We start from the raw sequence: 21435 nt of genomic DNA, 5'->3' as shown, positions 1-21435 counted from the left end.
ATTTTTAAGAAGCATTTCCTTCGTTAGCTAACGATTTTCGAAAAAATGTCTTAAATAAAAAATGTTATATTTTATAAGGATCATCTTTCTAATTTAAAGTGTTCTACCTCACACCTTTTAGGATCTATAAATTGACTATTAAAGCAACTCGCAGAACTAGGTCCAATATGATGTCAGAGCATGAAGTCCTCCATCAAACTCGGTAACTTTTGTGTAAGTTATTTTTTGATTAACTAAAAAATGAGCCATTATCCATAATAGATTAAAATGGTCCACCCTGTACGTAGTAAACATGAAATTATGAAGTCATAATTGCTAACATTTTTATTTCGTCTAAAAATCATGAGCTCAAGTCAAATTCGTCCACCAATAGACAGTAGCATCGATAATCAGGACTCAATAAAAACCAGGGGTGTTCCAACTGGATTTGTTCAGATTATTAGGAATTAAAAAAACCATTTGAACATCGAAAAAATTAATACCTACATTAAAACGTTAAAATAATTTTTAATGGTCAGTATGGAATTGAATTGTTAAATTGTTGAGAGGAAAATTATTTTCTCACATCATCCTGTAAAAATGGAGGAAGAAAAATAACACTCAAAGTAATAAAATAAATATCCTTCCAAGTGTTTTAAATATCCAGTTACGTGTTAAATGCAAATATCACCCCGATCGAATATAACATCCATCGGGTATCGGGTATTTTCTTATGACTCACTTAAAAACATTTACATCAATATTGTATGAGTAAGAGAAAATACCAATAAAAAAACCCCTGAGAGTTGATATTATTATCGTTTACATTAAATGTGAAAACGATATTCAATACTTATAACTTATTATATATTATACCCTTTTTTGCCAATTTAGCAAAATATAATTTAATATTGAGCTTACATACGTTCAGTAAAACAAATAGCAATATTTTTAATTTCGATTTTATTATCATTTTAATTGAAACTAATATTTTATTTGAAACAGAACAAGCCTTATTAGACCAAGAGCCAACAGTAGAAAAATATTCGTATTCGCCGTGTTTCCAATTAATCGAAACGTGTTTTGAACTCAACAACGCTCGAAGAATATACACTGATAGCTAGTGACAGAAAAAAATAATCAATTTATTACAGTCTGTAAATAATAGGGGTGGGGGATGTATATACAGTCACAATCAAATGCAAATATCTCTGTTTATATTGCAAATACGTTTTTTTTTTAAACTTGTTTCCATATCTTCGTATGTTTTCGAGATATTTTCAAAAAAGTAATTTTGGGGGTAGATTTTATTGTTTTTCTATCCCCTTAATAGAATTCAATATTTTTTTAAACTATGTATACTTCAAATTTATGTCAAAACGAACTTATATTGAAAAATTCAGGCTTCCGTTTTGATGGTATTTTAAATCTTCATTTTATTGGACAAGTTATTTTATACATTTTTCTGTTGCTTGTGGCTGTATATATGTCCCCTATTATTGGCAGACTGTAAAATAATATGTTTTTTCTGTCACAAACTGATAGTCTAACCGTGCCATAGTATAATAAATTCAAGCTAAATTTTGCTTCTAAGAGTTTTTAGAGCTTTTCGAATAGGATACTCATGGACACCTCATATAATATAACTTAAATTATACACGGCGTCAATAGGTGAAATAAAATTTTCCATCGAATAATTATTTTTACATATTATTTTAAGAAAAGTTAAATTAACATAAAAATGCCAATTTATATGAGAAAAGTTTTTTTCTGATTTAAAGTAACCGTATATAGTTTTACTAATTGTGATTCCTTTAAGTTAGTTAAAAATTTTCTGATGCAAATTGGCTTTTTGAAAATTTAGCAAATTTTAATGACATTTTTGCCTTTAAATTTAATGGAAATTTTCTTCTTGGCTCTTAGTCTATGTAAATAAAATATATCTAAATATTTTTATTCCAAATCATGAAACTAATAGAAGGTACATTCTAAATAAAGAAGAAGTTGATTATAGTTCCAATCAGTGTTGTTTAAGTTTTGTAATGTTTTGTTATGTATCTAGATACAAACATTCTTCAAATATCTCAAATGATTATCCTTATGGTATAAGAGCTGGCAACGTCACGAAAAAGTTGATTTCAAGACGGATGGATTTTGGATATTTCTTTTTTTTTATTGAAATTAGTTTGGGATAATGTACTGCGTTTACTAAATCGCATTTCCGGAAAATTTTCCGATTTTTTAAATAATTTTTCAAATAATTTTAGAAATATAAATTGTAATGTGGTAGAAGTTTTGCAGGTCACTTATCTCGCATCAATTCAACAAATACTTCATCATCCCTATGTAAGTTCAATAAAAAAAGAAATATCCAAAATTCAACCGTCTCAAAATAAACTTTGATAACACTGCCAGCTCTCGTACCATTAACCACAGGCTTGTAGACAGATCTTGATAATTATGTTTATAAACTATTAACATGTGATCTATTGAAGTATCAGGAATGTTGAAAACAGTTTCAATTTAGAGTATTTCATTACGTTTTGTATTTCATTCCAATAGCAATAAATTAAATAAGCACAGTTGATATTATTTTACCCAGACTAAAAATACCTGAAACAGAATCATCCCTGCTATCGAATACGACTCGTAATGAAATACTGTAAGTAAATTTCATGTTCTCGTCAATCTAAATTGTTACAAGCGTGGGTTCTTCAACGATAATTCTAAATCATTGGAGCAGTAATAATGATCTTCAACGATAATTCTAAATCATTGGAGCAGTAATTATGATTTTAAGCTTTAGTACAAATTTTCATATGCTTGAATTATTTCTTATAAACTGTAATTATTAGTGTTTTGGAAAAATGAATATTTGTATATGATATCAAAAATTAAAATATGACGGTTTAAAGTTTTGTCAACAAAATTATAACGAATAATGAAATACTATTGACAGCCTAATCCGTTACGAAATGACAGTTAAAATTTGAATAAGTATTCTGTATGGTATAATAGAGAGCCAAAAGGCATAAATACCTTAAAATTTCGGGATCCAGGGCCAGTCACTGAATCTTTATAAAAACTGTTCGAATGTATTGTTTAAAACTGACATAAATTTTTCCCTTCAAAACTTTTTTCTGTAACTTTATTATTTTTCGAGTGAATTTAATGATAAACAATTTTTTTTTTTGTATTTTTCGTAAAAATTTTTTCATTTAAATTGTAATATTTGAAAAAATATATATCCGAACCTGCTAGAACTTTTTGAACAGGTTGTCAGTACCTAAAGTTAATTGGAAAGCGGCAAGCATTGATTTAGTTCTCGTGGTAAATTCATCAATTTTTGTAATGAACAAAACATAAAAAGAAAGGTACGAGAAACCTTGTTTTCATTACATCTTCGTCAATTTTCATGCAAATGATTTGAAACTTTTTTCATTTTCATGGTTTTTTTATAGTATATTTTCATTGACTGGTCCTGGATTCCGAGGTATAAATCTTACGGCTCTCCACCAGTAGCTTACTTGGAATGCATACTTGAAGTGTGTGCGTCATAAGTAAACATATATATTCCATTAGATTAATTCCTAATTACATATTGTTATAACGAATCTCTTGTTTTTTGTATAAACAAAAAATTACATAGTGTAATAATTTCTACAATAGTATGGAACCCTTCGTGTGCGAGTCCGATTCGCACTTGACCGGTTTTTATGTTTTATTATACTATAATAAAAATCTTTTTTTTTAAAATACTCTTATACAGAATACTGAAATTTTAATGATCATTTCTTCTCTGCTCTAGCAAGATTAAACTAACTCTATATAATATTATATTATGCCAATCAAACTAGCTCAGCCGTTGCTTTTCCCGTGATTTGGAGAGAAGCTCCGAAATGCACTCAAAAATTAAAAATATATAATCCTAGGATATTTAAAAAACGCTGAACAAAGCAACTGAGAAAATTTTTCCTTTTTAAGTACGGCGCCTAGCAAAGATTAAGTTATGCCAAAAACTTAAAATGAAGAATAAACTTTTTTATTGACAAAACCGAGTTTCCGTCGTTCGACAGCACAAAGATTAAAATTTTCAGGACAGCGGAAAACATTCATTTTGTAGTGTGCCGGAGAAAGTTATTTTTGTATTTTTTTTAAATTTATCTTCTTATTCGAATTACAATATTGAATATGTGGCCCATTCGCTGGCACAATTAAAAAGGACCTCGTACTAAAAAAGGGCCGATGATATAAATTTGTGACTTGTTGCAAATAACTCCAAAACATGAACAAGATCTAAATATGATAATGGAAATTACGATTACTTAAATTTTGACTTGTTACAAATAAATCCAAAACATGAACAAAATCTAAATTAGAAAATGGAAATTCCAAAATTATTTCAGAAATCATTTTTCGAATAAAATTTCTGTTGAGTATAAAATTAACAGTTATATATCAACGTTAAAACATAAAATAAATAAATAACCTAAGTTATAAATAAAGGACTAATCCTAAAAGACTAATAAAAAGAAATAAATTACTTTGTTTTGTTCGAAGGCCATGTTTATATAAAAACTTTCTATATAAATTATTTATTAAATTAGTGAGCTCTATAAACTTCACCATAAATTCTAAGTAGATACAGTTTAGATAAATAAAAAAATAATCCATTGTAATCCAATAAACCTAACTTAATGGTTAATTACAGTTTATAAGAAGTAAAAATAAATAAATATATTTAATTATTTACCGCAGGATTGATTACACATCAAAACTTTATGAGGTTAACAAGTATGGCTTGCTCCTTATAATAAAGAACATATCTTATAGACAGGTGTTATTACAATTACAATTCATAATATAAACTGTAGTTCTTTGAAGTTAATTTACCATTTATTGTACAGTTAGCCAAACACGAAATAATATTTGCCATTCTTTATCCAAACCCATCTAATTCAAAATTTGTTATTGTTTTTTTAAGGAAAAAAATACGTAAAATGTATATTTGTTACCGTAATATTTTATTTTCGTCATATTGTAAGCTAACTAGAAATTGTAAATTTGACGTCCAAAAAAAGCGCCAAAAACTACCTCAACCCATCCCAACTCGACTCAGACCAACTAAACATACCATACATTTTTTTACAGGCGTTGAGAGTTTTTTTGAGTATTTTTGTAGCCAGTTTACAATCTGACGGAAATTACAATAATACTCTATAGTCTACACTACTATGTCACACTTAAGATGAAGACATCTTCATATTTTCGTTATTTATAGGAATAGTCATTTGAAATTTTGCACATACAGGGTGATGGGTCACACCCTTTTTAAGACACTTAACCGGAATTTGAACTTTTAACCCAGTCTACAACAAATTTATAAATAGGGCCGATTATACTTAATATTTATTCTCCCGCTAAAGATGGTTAGAGATATCGGAAAAAATATTAGAAAAAGTGGCTTAGAATATTTTATTATACCCATATTCGCATCGTGCGTGAGTTTTATTGGAGGCGTTTCCATGGTAACGATACACCACTTAATTATAGAATTGTATGAATGCATATATAATTATTTTATGGATTGCATTTATGACTTACATTGAAAATTTAATATTATTGTCTCACAAATTTAAATAAATAATTATGATAATTTATATTTGAAAAATAATATTTGTGAAATTTGATTTCTTATTTTCACAATTTTTAATGCATTAAGTTTAATTAATCAGTGTTTTTCAATAATTTTAATTTGACATTTTCTATAAGATTAACATGTAAAGAACTGCAAATTAGTCATAACAGCCTCCTTTATCACCAAAATTTTTCACTAGAAGCGCTGGCATCGATTTTATTGTCCCTACCATGACTACGCATACAACGAATATCGATTTTCCTGATAAAGTTCGAATTTTTAATTTTTTCATTATTCTGGTCTTTATTCAAATTTATTACAAAAGTTTATTGAAAAATTTGAATACATAAATATAACTTTACTAAATTATCAATTTGTCCAGTTTTTACATTTCATAGCATACTAGTTATAAAAGTTTATTTTTTAAATTTATGACTAGTGTGCTATGGAATGTAAAAACTGGACAAATTGACAATTTAATTTTGTTATGTATTCAAATATTTTAATGAATTTTTAGTAAATTTGAGTCAAGACCATCTTCTTCGATGTCTTCAACAACCTCTGACGCTATGCAAAATATTGAGTATGGGCTCTATTTGTCAATTTGTAGTAGGTTGAGTTAAAAGTTGAAATTCCGGTAAAATGTCTTAAAAAGTGTAACCCATCACTCTGTATGACATTTAGGATCCAAAATATTTTGGACCTTTTTTCCCAGAAAATAATTGATTTCAAGCTATTTATAGAATATAAAATTCCAAAAAAATTATTGGGAATCAAGTTTAAGAGTTTTCTGAGATATTAAAGTAAGTTAACTCTTTCTCGATTACAGTGCTATATTATGAAATGAAAGAATCCCAACCTAACCAGAATAATGTGTAACACCTGTCTATAGGAATTAAGTGTAATATTCGAATATTTTTTTGTATCTAGATACTTAACATTTGTATAATTTCTTTGAAGAGGATACATACCAAATAGAATAAAAGAAATATAAAAATTAAAAAACATTAAAGAAAAATACCAACCAACAATAAATATTAAATAAAAAAAAATATTAAAGCAAAATTATCAAGCTAACTAAGTATAGACACAACTGTTTAACCAACAATAAACAACAACAATATGAGACAAAAATATAGTGAGAGACAGAGATAGATATAATACACATTTCATTAACAATGAAAAAATTATGAATAAATATTGTAAAACAATAAATAAAAGAAGATAACGTGTATTGTTTTATGTATTATGTAGTGGATATGAGAAAGACACAGATAAGATGAGGTGAATTAAAATAAAATTATAATATCATGAATAATAATAATAATAATAATGATGTGATGTGTTGTTTGATTTGATATATTTTATATTTTTGTTTGGATATGATGAAGAAACTATATCGAAAATAATGGTGTGTGCATATGTATGAGATAAAAGGGTTTCGTAGTTCATCATTCATAATGTCTAAGTATAACCTTATGTATCTTTTGGATGAACCATCAATAGGGAATATTCATGTATTTTTTTTTATATTTTTAATTCATTGTTTACACCGTTATAACATAATAAAAAATATAAATATTGTTTAAACAGTTATCTGAGATGTTTAAACGCAGTTCTTTTGACGCTCTCTGTTGGTGAGGTATTAATATGTGATCTGCCAATTGGTGACAGTTCAATGTATAATTTACACTTTAAAAAATGAATTTACAACACAGAATTTACACACGTTATTATTAATTTTTCTAATAAAAAGCCGTAGAATAATATAACTCTATGTAATACCATACAAAATAAAAGTAATTAATACTATACAGTATGTCAAGAAATCTGACAAGACACATACTATGACGTCACGTCCATTTTCAATTTAATTTGAATTTTCGTTTTAGAAATTTGAATTTATTTCACTGAATTTGTACTTTTATTAATTAAATTTAAGTAATTCAAAGATATTAATTACTAATATAATCGTTTAGTTTAAATGTCCAGTCAATAAAGTTACGGAAAAGAAATATTTGAATAAAATTTAAATTTCATGAATATTTCCTATTAGTATAACTATAATAGCTAAACCATTGAATATTTTTTAACCATTGAAGGACGAAAGTTTGGTAAATATGAGATTATTTTTATTCAAGGAAAACAGTCACTGAATTTTTTGATATAGAGCTAAGCATAGTTAAAATTACCGCCAAGTTTTTCTTTTTGATACATCTATTGAAGTTTAGGCAGTCTAAAGCTCTAGACGGACAAAGAATATATTTTGAGTCATTTGACGCAGTTAGAAATTGCATAGTTTCCCAATGCACTTGAAGTCTCACTGCGAACAGAAATTCTCGATCGTAACATCGAGACCATATGTGGCGTCTAAATCAGTTATTTCCAAAGTGGTCTGTATCGATCCGTTGAAAGGAGGTTAAAGGTAGCAAGAAATTGGGGGTCTTTGAAAATAGAAAGGGGTCTACAGTATCGAAAATATAAATTGCAGGACAATAAATCATTCTTCAAGCATATAGAGTTTTAAGATTACGCGGATACCGCGCAAATGAGTTTTGCGCGGACCCTTCAAAAATATATTTAGATAAGGACGTTGATAAAAGGTGCAGGCGGTGGATGAGCGGAGGTTAAATGATAAAAATATTGATGATATACTTGTGGGCTAAAAAAAGGCGAGAGGATGGGAGTAAGTTTTTTGTAAAGGACGACCAATGAACGGGGAAAAGGGCGGAAGGTAGATTCCCGATTAATAAAAGAAAATGGTCCACTGATACAATTTTTACGGGCCCCCCGCTGTTTTAATGTGGCATTGTGTGGTTGGGGGTGTATCTAAATAAATAAAAATTGGCAAATGGTCTACGAGATAAAATGTTTGGAAATTACTGGTCTAAATTTTCGACCGAGCATAAAATGATTTTTCTTTTTGCCTTTTAGTTAAAGTTCAAAAATTACTACCTTGAAGTTTTAATGGGTATGGTACCATGAGTTTACAAAGCTTTCAATATTGAATTTTTCGGATATTTAATTTCTTCGTGGGATATCATCCATAATTTCAGCAGGAAAAGAAGTATCTAAAATGTAGGTATCTAGAAATAAAATTTTTCGTGACTGTAAATTTAAATATTTCAATATGAATGATGACTACGGAACCCTATTTTGTTGCATAAATATTCTTTGTTCGCAAAAAAGTGATATGGTACAGTGTTATTTAAAAAATGATATCACAAATATAATTACTGGCATCAATATAATAAAACACACCAAATTACAACGAAAGAAACAAATTTGTGATGATAAAAAACAAATTGTGTAGTAAAATTACTGTTTTTTTTACTCACTTCTTGTTGATCAAGAATTCTAGACTTGATTCTCTGTATAGGATATACACCCATACTTAGGGCACGCGGACCAGGTGAATGAGCGCCCTGTGCCCCCCGAGCGTATGTATAAGTAGAAAGAGCAGCATAACAAAATAAGTAATACAAAATGTAAATAAATCCTCTGATTTATTTAGTTTTTTTGATTTTGGATTTCAATATTCCAGTTTTAAATAATGTGTATAAAATATTTATTATTATTATTTTAATTTACCCGGTTAATTAATTACCCGCTAAAGTTATTAATTAATATTATATGTGGTTTTTTTTTCCTAAATGTGGATTAACAGCAGCGTTTTTGTTGTTAAACGATTATCGTATTTTTGTGAGAGACATGAAGAGAAAATGGTATGATTAACTCTTATCCATTATATATATTTTAAAAAAGCAAAAAAATAAAAACAAATAAAAAAACTTTTTGAGGCATTATTTCCCACATCAGGAAAACTTGAAAATTGTTATTTCCAGTAGTAACGAATTAGAGAAAGTGCTTTTCATCAGTAAAATTGATATAACTTGAACATTTGAATTGGAATGACACAAAATTCTAGTTTATTTTATAGAAAATTAAGCCTCTTCGTTTAATTTCCACTTGCTCACTTAACTCAAGCGAAATTTACGACCCCCTCACCCCGTCGAAGGCCTCAAATTTTTATCAATTTCATAGATTTTAAAATAAATATTGACCTCATAATCTTATTTTCACCTATCATCCATTTTTGTTGCAAATGAGTTTATAATATCAAAATAGCATTATCGTTCGAGATTAAATCCAGAAAATAAATGAATTCGAAATTTTCTATGTAACTTCGGAATATCTAATGTTGGGGCGACCATTTCAATTTTTTTTACTTATAATAATATAATTGTCGTAAAATATCTAAAATAGTATTGTGACTGCAGGCGTTTTTCTTCTACTAACAAGATTTTTTCTCTATTATCTTTTATTTTTCTGTTAAGTAAATATAATTCACATAAATAAATAAAAAGTATTTGATTAATCATTTCTTGCCACTGGGAGGTCAAAGATGATAAGACCCACCCCAGTGATCAAACCGAGCTATTGTATTAACATAAAGGTAAGTTTTTAGTAGTCAAATATAGGGTGAACCATCTATTATTGAGTTCCTAAATTGGAAATAAAACACCTTTTTCATAAAAAACGAAAATCTATGGAAAATGAACGGTGGTTGAAAATCGTCAAAATGGTTACCGAGCAATGTTAACCACGGGTCTACGATTTTGTAGGGTTCTATTTGAATGTCGAATTTATCTATCTAAACTACACAGTAGAAAGAAACTAGTTCTTAGCAAATAAAAAATTTTGTTGGTTCAAGAAAAAATATATATTTTTTTCATTAAATTATCTGTGGATAAATCACATGCACTTTACTATTCAGTTAAGAACGTTCATTTACCACCCTGTTTTGCTATGTGCGTTCATATAGGGAAAACCAGTATATAAATTTTAAATGAACAGAAAATTGAAAAATTGTGTAAAATTTTGAAAATTTTATTAATAATGGTTTAAGAGACGGTATAAGGTGGAACTTCATCCATCTGATAATCATATGAGACATTTTTTTATGAAATTTTATTGATTTTTAAACACCCCTATCATAGTTTTTTTATCGGAAATGTGTTTGTTCATTGCTTTTTTAATTAAATTATTTTTAATCAATTTTTCCATGAACTTTTTTTTTCAGGCAAGCCTATACCATTATTTTTTTAATTAAATTATCTTTCTTCTGATATCAATTTCGAATGCTTAACAAATCGGTGTAACTACCTATCTTGACTTACCTTTTCATATATGAATAGATCTACACCGTTAACCAATCGACATTAGTATCAGAAGAAAGATAATTTAATTTTGAAAAAAATGGTATAGACTTGCCTGAAAAAAATTTTTCTTGGAAAAAATTGATTAAAATTAATTTAATTAAAAATAGCCAAAAATACTTTTTGATAGAAGAACTATGATAGGAGTGTTCAAAAATCGAAAAAATTTCATAAAAAATATGTTTCATCTGGTTATCAGATGGGTAAAGATCGACCTTATACTGTCTCTTGTACTATAATTATTAACTGGTAAAAGTTTCAGATAGAAAAGTTAGTATTACTTTTGAGAAATTTCGATATAAATTATCAATTTATTCCACAATCCCGTGCTTTTGCGTGCATTTTTTTTCTTTTTTAAACCATTCAAAATAATTTAAACTTTTATATTAGGATAATTTTATTTATATCTCTTTTAACAAGTCTCATGAATGCACCTCCTCCTTAAATTCAAAGAAAATTGTCTCAAATTGCATGACTATCGCGTGTTCAGTTATAAGGTCGCAGATAAAAATACAAATAAATGCGAATAGTAGCCTGTAGGATCTTGTAGGTTGACGTATAAACGGCATAGATTATTAGAACAATCTTTTTTCGCTTTTAATAAAGATATTCAATTTTTCATAAAAAGCATGTTTTATTTCCAATTTATCACTCAATAACACTCTGTGTACTTTTTTGATGATACTTTTCTATAGAACGGATATTTTTGGATGCGAATGAACCCTGACAGCTAACAGACTCTTTTAAATAATAGTGATAATTATAATTATAAGTATCAATTTTCTTTTGTTTAAATTTTACAAGTTCATTTATTCATATTTATTTTAAATGAATTAGAATAAAAGATAAAAACTATTCAGTCTGTGGAATTTAATTAAAACAAATTATTTTTGTTTTGTTGAAGGTTTTTTCTATATAAATCTAATTATTATATTATTGTTATTATTTAGGAATTACAGCAATTTTTTATAATACTTGAAGTTTTTTTTATTTATTTAATAAAAAGAAAAATAAATATAATTTCCCGATTAAATCATTGAACGTTGAATCATTTAAATTTTATTATCTATCATGATTTTTTTATTTAATAAAATTGGTTTCGATGAATAGATGAATAGGATTTTCTATTTAAAGTAATGTAAATTTAAATTTAAATTAAAAAACAACTTTATTTCAAAAAATTTTGTTAATTTCTTAATCAATCGCATAGGTTCGATTTAATATCATCAATGGCATTGCTTGCTCTTACTTTTAAGAGTATGAAACAGTTGATTTAAAATATCTTGAAATTTTGACGAAATGAGCAGGGGCAAGTCTTTGTTAGCAATGATACATCCTTCAGAAAAAGAGATTCTGAGCTTTTAACAAAATTAAATGAAAATTTTCCAGGATGACCGAACTTTACTCGGTATTTTTGGAGTTAAAAGGCACAAATTTTATCACTAATATAAGAATCATTTAAAATGTCTTCACACAAATGCCAATATGAATGTCGCCAATAGATGTCAGGAAGAGTAATATTTTGAAGTCAACATTTAAGTTTTTTCTGAAAACACGGATAAAACGACGTTTTCTAAATATGAAACCTAACTAGGTCGATTTTTCGCCACAAAAACCCCCTGCATACAAATTTTAATGAAAATCGTTGGAGCCGATTATAAGAATTGGTTTATATACATAAGATTAAGATAACATTTGATTTATTTCAAAGATGATTTACAATGATCTTTCTTTTATTTGCTTTAATTTTTCCAATTTTCAATTTGAAAAGGGGTGTATTCGCGAACTTATTTTAATTATCGACCTAAGTATTGTAACACTATGACGAAAAGGGCTCTTAGTAGAAATATTTTTATGGGGCTCCATCAGGACTAGTTCCGCCACTGAATATGAGCCAATGAAAATGCGAGTGAATGTCGTACAAGGTAAGGAGCTCAAACTGAACACTAATTGTGATAAAATCTATCAATAATTTGCGTATTTTGATTAATATAACATGTAATGCTGGATGAAAATTTTACCAATATAAAATATATCGTGCCAGGTAGCGAAGCTGCGATTGTCATTAGACTGGTATATTCCACACGTTGACGATAAAATACTCTTTCAACTTTAAAATTTTATAATATCTCATACACAAGTTGTTTAATTTAAGTTTAAAGTTATATTAGATTAGATGGAAAAACCCTTTTTTATAAATAAAATTACGTGCTATTTTTCATTAAACATTTTTCCGGTGACCATGGTTCGGTAACGGTATTTTTCAACATAATATCTCAACACGAATACTTACTTATAGGTTACCGAACCTGCAATTTCTTTGAAGAAAAAGCTCATAAGTAGTCATAAGCGTCAGAGTTAAAATTTTCAAAATCGGTAAATTTGAAGGAAACCTGTCTTCTGCAGAGTTGAAGAACCATACTCTGCGTAACTTTTATTTTCTGGAAGATCTAAAAAATCATTACTAACGATTTTCGACTTCAATGTTCTATTTTTATTATTCCCCAAAAGCACTTGTAATTAATTTCATATTTAGCCACCTCTTTGTAAACAGATGGGCTTTCTTACACTTTTTTTTGAGGTTTACATTTTTTTTTCGAGCCAATGTTAATGATAAATAAAAAATATTTTTTTGCAACGAAAAAATATAAGCCAAATAAATAAAAATAAAAATTAATTAATATATAATTTTTATTAATATCAATTAAAATATATTAATGGATAAGAGTTGTTTGTTATAAGCATAAATTGATAGCCGTACGTACGTATAATATTCATTCACAATAAATGATCGTTTCGAGCAAATGAATCTGATTGATAAAAATAAAACAAATGCAAAAAATATATAGTCACAAATCCACAAATTTTGAACATATAAGAGATCTGGTTGTTTTTTTGTGTTTGTTAATGGGAACACCAGCAATAAATAAAAAAAAAATGAAAAAAATAAAAACACAGGCAAATATATTCGGCTGCGCAAACTCGAGATCCATAAAAAAGATACGATACCATTTGTTTGCATGTCTCTTCGGACATTTTCTGAAATGGATACCAAGAAACGATATTTAATAGTTGTGATTTAATCCACTTCGGGTCTGGTCTTTTCGTATCCTTTAAAAAAATAACCGTAAACTTTTTGTAAAATATACGGACGAATATAATTAATTTTATAATTGGGGAAATATAAAGAAGAAATTTAAGTTAGAAACAGTTGGGTTTCCTTTGTTGTAAGGTTAACCTTTTTTTAGAAACAAAATTGAATAATTAAAAAAAAAAAAAAATTAATAAGAAATTCCAGTACCAAGTAAAATAAATAATAGCGAAAGGCTTTAGTAAAAATTTTACAAAAATTATATACAAATATATATTACATTTAAAAAGTTTTAAAAAAAAAATCAGAGTAGAGTTTTATCAGATCTATTGATCGATAAAAATGTAATTTGTAAAAAAAATTCAAAATAATTTATCAAATTTTTTTTCTATTTACAATGAATTGTACAAAATTTGTATGGAGCGGCGTACGTGTTCTACAGCAGGTATTTAAAAACCAGTCTGTCTCATTCATCATCTAACATCTAATTAAATGCATTACATACATTCTCTATTATATAAAACAAGTACCGGGTCATGTTTTGTGAGTTCATAAACATAATTTAAAATAAATCAATTTCTGTGTTTTGATAATAAAAATTGTTTAAGGTAATTTCAGCAAGCACTTGTTGACAGATTTGGTCTATTTTGATTCACAGACTCTCAGAATAATGTAAGCTGTGAGATCCCGAAGTTGCAGAACTTTTGGTCGCTTAGATCGCGAGATTCCAAGCATGTGAAACTCACCGTACTTCCAGCTATATTTTACGATATCAAAAATTATCTTGACAGAATTGAAGAAAAAGTAGAAGAATTGAAAGGGATGTTTTTAGTATAATCAAAATGGGAACGTAGGCATAAAAATCTAATGTTTCAAACGGTCAAAATTTTAGAAACTTAGGGATTCAATAGTGACCGCTAATAAGTTCTTGAATTGAATTTCTCGTATATACTATAGCTTGAGCATAGGAACTGCAAAAACAATGCTGAAAATACCTTTAGTGCAAAGTGTAAGTTTTGTACAACTTCTAGTAAAATATAAACGAAATATATGTATAGCTTTAGTATTTGATCTTTCACAACAAATAATTAAAAGAAACGGAGTAAAGTGAACTTCCATCAAGAGACAGTGATTCATACGCGTATCGCGATCTTTAATTAGCAAATAGAATTAGCTAAAGGACAGCGGAACAAGAACTTCGCATATACACCCTGCTATATCCCTTCTTCTCGGCTTCCGAATGTCTTCTACGAAATCCAAACGATAAAAACTTGGAGCAGCCAATCTTTGTAATTTGAAACATCACAGCATAGGCTCGAAAAGAGAGGCATTCAAAAAGAGATTATCGTAGATTTGGATTGACTTTCCTTGCACCAGAAAGCTGAATTCTCTTTTAGATCAAGATGACTTAGTATTTAGATCAATCTGATTCAGATTTAGAAGGTTTAGCAACTACGTTCAGCAACTATTAATAATGACTAATAAAGTCATGTTTACTCCGCTCGTGATATTCATAACGGATCTTTCAAATAAAGATACAGAAAGATTTATCAGACCTTCATGTTTCTAAAAAATTTATGTAATTTACAAGTGGCTCCAGCTCAAATTTGTGGTTTAAACTCGAGAGAAAAGGAAAAACTAGTAATTGGAAGCCTTGGAACTCTTCTTATACAAGGGTGTATCGAAATAAATCAAAAAATGCTTAAAATTTTTGATATGACTATGTTTATTATTGTTTTTAATTTTGAGAGCCTCGATCTTAAAAACTCAAATTCTTTTATTACCCTATCTGTTATTATTAGCGAGAAAGCTGTTTAGTTGCAGCTGGTTTCGTGCTTCAAATGAATGACTTTAAAACTTGAAGAAAAGAAATGATATTGGTTTAAATAAGCGGATGATGAAAGTGTAAATGTTAACTTTTATAACTAGTTTCGAATAGTAATTAGACTTCGAGAAGTCGAACTTTTGTTTTTCTCTTTAATTGCGTAGAATCATAACCCTTTCGTGTTTATCCGTAGACGATGTCATATTCATGTCTCAGTGATTTCGACCAAACGCATATCATTCTAAATTTCCTTACCACAATTTTTTAACCAAATCAGCCGTTTGTTGTTTACAAAAGCTAAGGGTTTTCATATTTCCAGCCTTGAGTTCGTGATATGGATAACTAGCTTGATTTTTTAAAATTTATTTTAATAAAATTTGTTTAAATTAAAGTGGGAAAATTTGCAAGTTTAAATGAACAAATTTATAAATGTTTTGACAGTTGCATCGTCCTTCGCCATTAATTTTGTTTTCTACAAATATTGTACAATTTTTTTAAAAACAAATTAATTAATCAATTTAATTTTCATAAATTAACATAACAAATTTTTCTACTCTGATAAATTATGAGAAATAAATAAAAAGATTTCCCAACACCCATAAAAAGAAAAATAGAATTAAAACAAAAAAAAAATTGACTTGTATTGAAAATAGAGAACTACAAAAATATTGTAAACGAATTAAATTTTTAAATAAAAGGAAACGAAATAAAAAAAAATGTTGAAATAAAAAATTACCTCACGGATAGTAAGCGTATGAGACATCATTTGGATATTGACCTGCGATTGGCTGGTTGGAAGATTATCACTAGATCTGGATCGTACCAATTGTCGTGAACCACTCAATACACTCCGACTCTTCAATACCATTTCTGTTTTAATAAATACCCGAGAAATGTAGGTGGAACTTAGTGCACGGATTCCAAATGCTGTACGTAATAATTTTGCTGGTGACACAGGTAATTGTCGACAAAATTTATTTAATGCCACATCAACACCTGATTTATTGATTTCATTGATCCATTCAGAATTTTGTGGCGATGAAAATTTATGAAACAATACTAATATTGCCATTGCAGTACGGTAAAATACCTGAAAAGATTAATTTTTAAAAATAATTAAAAATACATTTTTTGTTCGATAACTTGAGCTATATTTATAGTTCGGGTGAGTTAAACACAAAAAATGGAATTAATAGACTATAATCAGTCCTTTTGAATACTTAAAATTGGGACAACTTTTGAAACGGAATGTGAAATTTTATAGAGTCGAATGTATCCCTGAGGGCTAATAACTCATGTTCATAGCTTTTTTTCTAATAACAGAGGCAAATTTTGTAAGAAACAATTTTCAGAAAACTTAATAAATTCGGCGGAAAAATGTTTCAAACTGTTGAGTTTCACTTAAGAATTAAGTAGCAATATAAATTCTCTTCTATATCTTACCAGTTACGAAAATGAGCTACATTTTAGCCCCCTGCGTTATACCTACGATCGTAATGTCTCTATTTTGTGTATTCAAAATGTAGTTTGTCTAAATTTGTCTATTTATTCTGCTAAAATCACTCGATTTATTATTAAAACTAGATTGTCATTTAGATAGAGGTTTTATAAGTCCTGGAAATGAATGTCGTTAAAAGGATGCAGAGGAAATATTTGTAAGTATCAAAAAAATCAATATTTATGTACATTTAAAAAAAATTTCAAATATTTCTATTTATCTTTTTATTTATTCTAATATTTCTCAGTGTCAGTTTGTTTGATTCTTTGTCCTTCACGTCAAAATAGAACAAAGATTTGTTATGATTTTTATACACAGAGGAAGCTGGAGGTCCATAGAGTATAACATATGACTTTTGATCCTAATAAATATATCTCTCCTTCGGAATGCTTATTAATACTTAATGTCAATTTTGAGTAGAGATACCTGGATCTCCCTAAAATAATATCGACTACCTTTTTTTCTGAAAAATGAGATTTCTTAGAACAAATGATGTATCTTTTATACACGCAGGCTCATTTTGTAACTTGTCGGAAGTTTTAGCACCAGATCCGAATTTAAAAAAATGGGGGAAAATATGGCTGCCCAGAGCCCCGTAGATACAAAAGGCATTCAGGCTTCATTCAAAACAATAGAACCGTGTATCTACATCACTATAGAAATCAGTTTTTTACAAAATGGCAATTATTTGAGTAATTAACCAACCTTCTAAGTAGTAGTAGCCCAGGGTCGCGCAACATAATTCCGTTCGCGTTCCTATCATAATTTTATGATTATCGGTATACAAAAACCTTTTTTAAACTGTAAAGATGGGTTAAAATGGCAATTATTTGAGTAATTAACCAAGTCTCTAAGTAGTAGTAGCCCAGGATCGCGCAACATAATTCCGTTCGCGTTCCTATCATAGTTCTACCATTATCGATACACAAAACCTTTTTTTTTTTTAATTGTAAAGATGATTTTTGTTTGTACATTTTGAAAATAATATAGCATTACAGTTAAAAAATGTTCTTTTTGTATCGATTATCATTATGATAAGAATTAGCAGTTTTTTTTTTCCATTTTGTTTATTCGGATCTGGTACTAAAACTTCCGTTAAGTCGCAAAAAACCCTGTATAAAAGATTATTGTTCATCATTTATTCTAAGAAAATTTGTCCGTAAACAACGTTCAAAATGTTCAAACGATAGCACTTTGTTATATAACAGTTCATTGTGTATCAATAGCCGCAAAATTATGCCAGTAAGTTATATTTTTTTTCTTTCGAACCGTTGTGCTAAAATTTTCGACCGGACGCAAATGTTACTCTATTTGGTCTCATCTCTTTTAAAGAATGATAATGTGAATTATTAAAGAAAAAGTTACCTTTTTTATAATATTGAATCCCGAATTTTAATATGAAAATTTATTTTATTTTTAAAAGTCCAAAAATACTTTTTTGTTCCGCAGTATCCCACTTTCCAGGCTTCTTTATTAAAAGCGAGATAGTTTAGTTTTAATTCCCCAACAATAATTAAATTTGACATTTTTAATGAAAAATTATTCATTAAGACGGAAGTTGTAGTATTAAAAAATTCTTCTTTCGTAATTTTCAAAATTCTTAAAATGATATTCATTCATTTTTTGAATGAATAGAAAGGTCATGTGATTCATAAAATTTATAATTTTTTTCATAAAATGTTATAAATACTATTTATGATTTATTCATAAACATAAATTCGTGGGTTTGTAATAACACGAATGAAGTGTTTCAAAATTAAATTTAAAATAAAATTAAAAATATTAATTTGATTTAGAGTTTTTAGCCAAATTTTATGTTAAATGATAATAATTTTTTAATTGTTTCGAAATATTTGACAAAGAAAATATGTAAAAAACTTTTGTGGTAAAGTTGAATGAAAATAAGAAAGATTTTTTTTTACTACAAGCAAATGAGAAAACTTATCTATTAATATATACAATTATTTTTATCTATTAAATATATGATTTAACTTAAAATAAATTTATTGAATTTTGATAAAACCTTTTTATTTTTTTAACGGATTTTGTTAAAATTTTATGGAGGTGAAAAGCGTTTATAACTGGGCGCAACCTTAGCAGTCGTTAAAACTCGCATACTCTTTTTTATCGTTGTAAGTAATGGGAACCGACTTTCCAAGTTAATATTTCTGACGAACAAACAGAAAAACCTTATTAGACATACAGAATTTAAAAAAATAATTGAGATATTATTTTACCAGAGCAATGATTGTCTGGAGGATTTATCCGGGGTCATTTGAATAATAAATACTTCCTTATAGTGCAATGTGCGTGCGATGATCTCAAAGTTGATATAAATATAAAATATACAACTCGCATCATCATCAATTATATTAAAACTTTCTCTATTTTGATTATAAAAAATAATAATAATAATAATAAATTGAATAAAATTATTGGAAACCATGTGATAATGCAGCCAACAGTCAACAGCTAGCAGCTACAGATACAGCTAGTTCTGTCATAAAAATGGAATGTGTTATGTATCATAAAAATAAAATAATGAAATATGCACGAAAGTTATAATGGTTTTAAGATTATTTTTGACATACAATAATTTATAATTATTTGTTACTAATCTCATAATTATATGGTGTTCTTAAAACGACCGCCAAAAACATTATTTTATTATTACATAATAATACCATTTAGTGGTTGGCAGTAAATTGTACAAGTTTCGCGAATCATTGGAAAACGCCAAAAGCTGTCAATATGGTATTTTTTATTTATTTTCCTTTTAATAAGCCATTGATTAAAAACCCTTAACTTTATTAAGAAATACCACGGAAATTATCATGAAAATTTGAAGTCGATTGACCGTCTCTAATTCGATATAATTACTCAAAGTGTAAGAATTTTATTGTTGAACAGAAACGACTATAGTTAAAGTATATGTAGTTGAAGAGAGAAGAAAGACTTTATTACGAGAACACACTTTTTTTTACTAGAATATCTCCGCATTGTACATTAGAGTTAAAAGTAACACACAAGTTGACAATGTATGTGTAAGTTATACATGCTTATTATAAGTATAGACCAGAACATTTGTACAATATTGTACGAAGACAACAGCCTTTAGAAAGTACCACGGAATTGTATTAAAAAATTATCCATTTACATTGTCATCTTACTCAAGTCAAGGCACTTAGACAGACACGCACACACACATGCTCATGCATTTTACACAGACGCACAAATTTCATTTTAATCTTATTTTCACATTATGGATACCACAGAACGTTGAAATATTCTGGATGGAAACCCGAAAAAGGTAATAGTTGAAGTTGGAAGTAGAAAAGAAAGTTATTAATAAAATAGTTTACTTAAGAATCTCACTAAAAGTAAAAAATGCTCAATTTACTTTCAGATTATTTATTCAATGGAATTATTATATTAAAACAATCTAGTATAATGGCAGTAGACATATCAAATAACGATAAAAAAGGACAAAACTCCAAAAAACATTAAAAATTATTTTGTTTGGTTTTTATTACCTACTAGCAGTTACCTCGATCGAGCTTTCACCAGCCTTACTACCCTCACTTACCGTCTACATAACACTTGCAATAAATCCAATGCGAATTTTAAAAACAAATGCACCACGTGCTATTCTTCAACCTACTTGACCCCTTAATTATCAAACCATTCATAGATGCGTTTATATAATAGAAATGGTTAAAAATAGCATATGCTTATCAAAGGGACTTGGAGCATGCGTTGGAAGTCTTAAAATTAGGATTTCACCCAAAAATTTTAGACATCACCCAAAAAAAAAAAAAAAATTATTTTGAGCAACCTCGACGTTTGCTAGGTTTGGGAGCTGACTGATCCTTTCTTTTAAATGCTTAGCCGCCCCTCTCAGCTTTGAGGCCGTTAGGCCTACTCCACTGAACAGCTTCTCAAAATGACTATTGAATAATCCAAATTGCCATTCAAAATTCCTATTTCGAAAAAGATGAATGATGGAGGGGTCTCTCCTTCTTAGCTTAGTTAATTTGTCATATTTTCAGTTTTGGTACGGAATACTACTTATTTAAATATTTTACACATATAAATAAAATAGCTTAATATATACACAAATTAGTAAATAGATAATATAACATACAGGATGTTTTAAAGGAATTTACAACGCTCCGCCGCCTATAG

The 21435-nt window shown here is 28.0% G+C and overlaps 1 protein-coding gene across 5 annotated transcripts in view; it reads right to left on the bottom strand.

The window, feature by feature from the left end:
* Window positions 1-21435, bottom strand: part of LOC123304994 (GTPase-activating protein skywalker) — a 101537-nt gene that overhangs the window by 6640 nt on the left and 73462 nt on the right. Inside the window, exons 5-7 of one of the 5 annotated variants that reach the window (XM_044886574.1) lie at window positions 16489-16842; window positions 13846-13875; window positions 8956-9042 (exon numbers count right to left, since the gene is read on the bottom strand). In XM_044886574.1, the coding sequence (XP_044742509.1) occupies window positions 8956-9042; window positions 13846-13875; window positions 16489-16842 (471 nt within the window). Of the gene's footprint in view, window positions 1-8955; window positions 9043-13845; window positions 13948-16488; window positions 16843-21435 lie in introns of all 5 variants that reach the window. The other 4 variants (XM_044886575.1, XM_044886573.1, XM_044886576.1 and 1 more) reach the window with 4 other exon arrangements.

Source organism: Chrysoperla carnea, chromosome 1 (assembly GCF_905475395.1).
Source record: "Chrysoperla carnea chromosome 1, inChrCarn1.1, whole genome shotgun sequence".
NCBI classification, from domain to species: domain Eukaryota; kingdom Metazoa; phylum Arthropoda; class Insecta; order Neuroptera; family Chrysopidae; genus Chrysoperla; species Chrysoperla carnea.
This window is presented reverse-complemented; position numbering and strand designations above follow the sequence as displayed.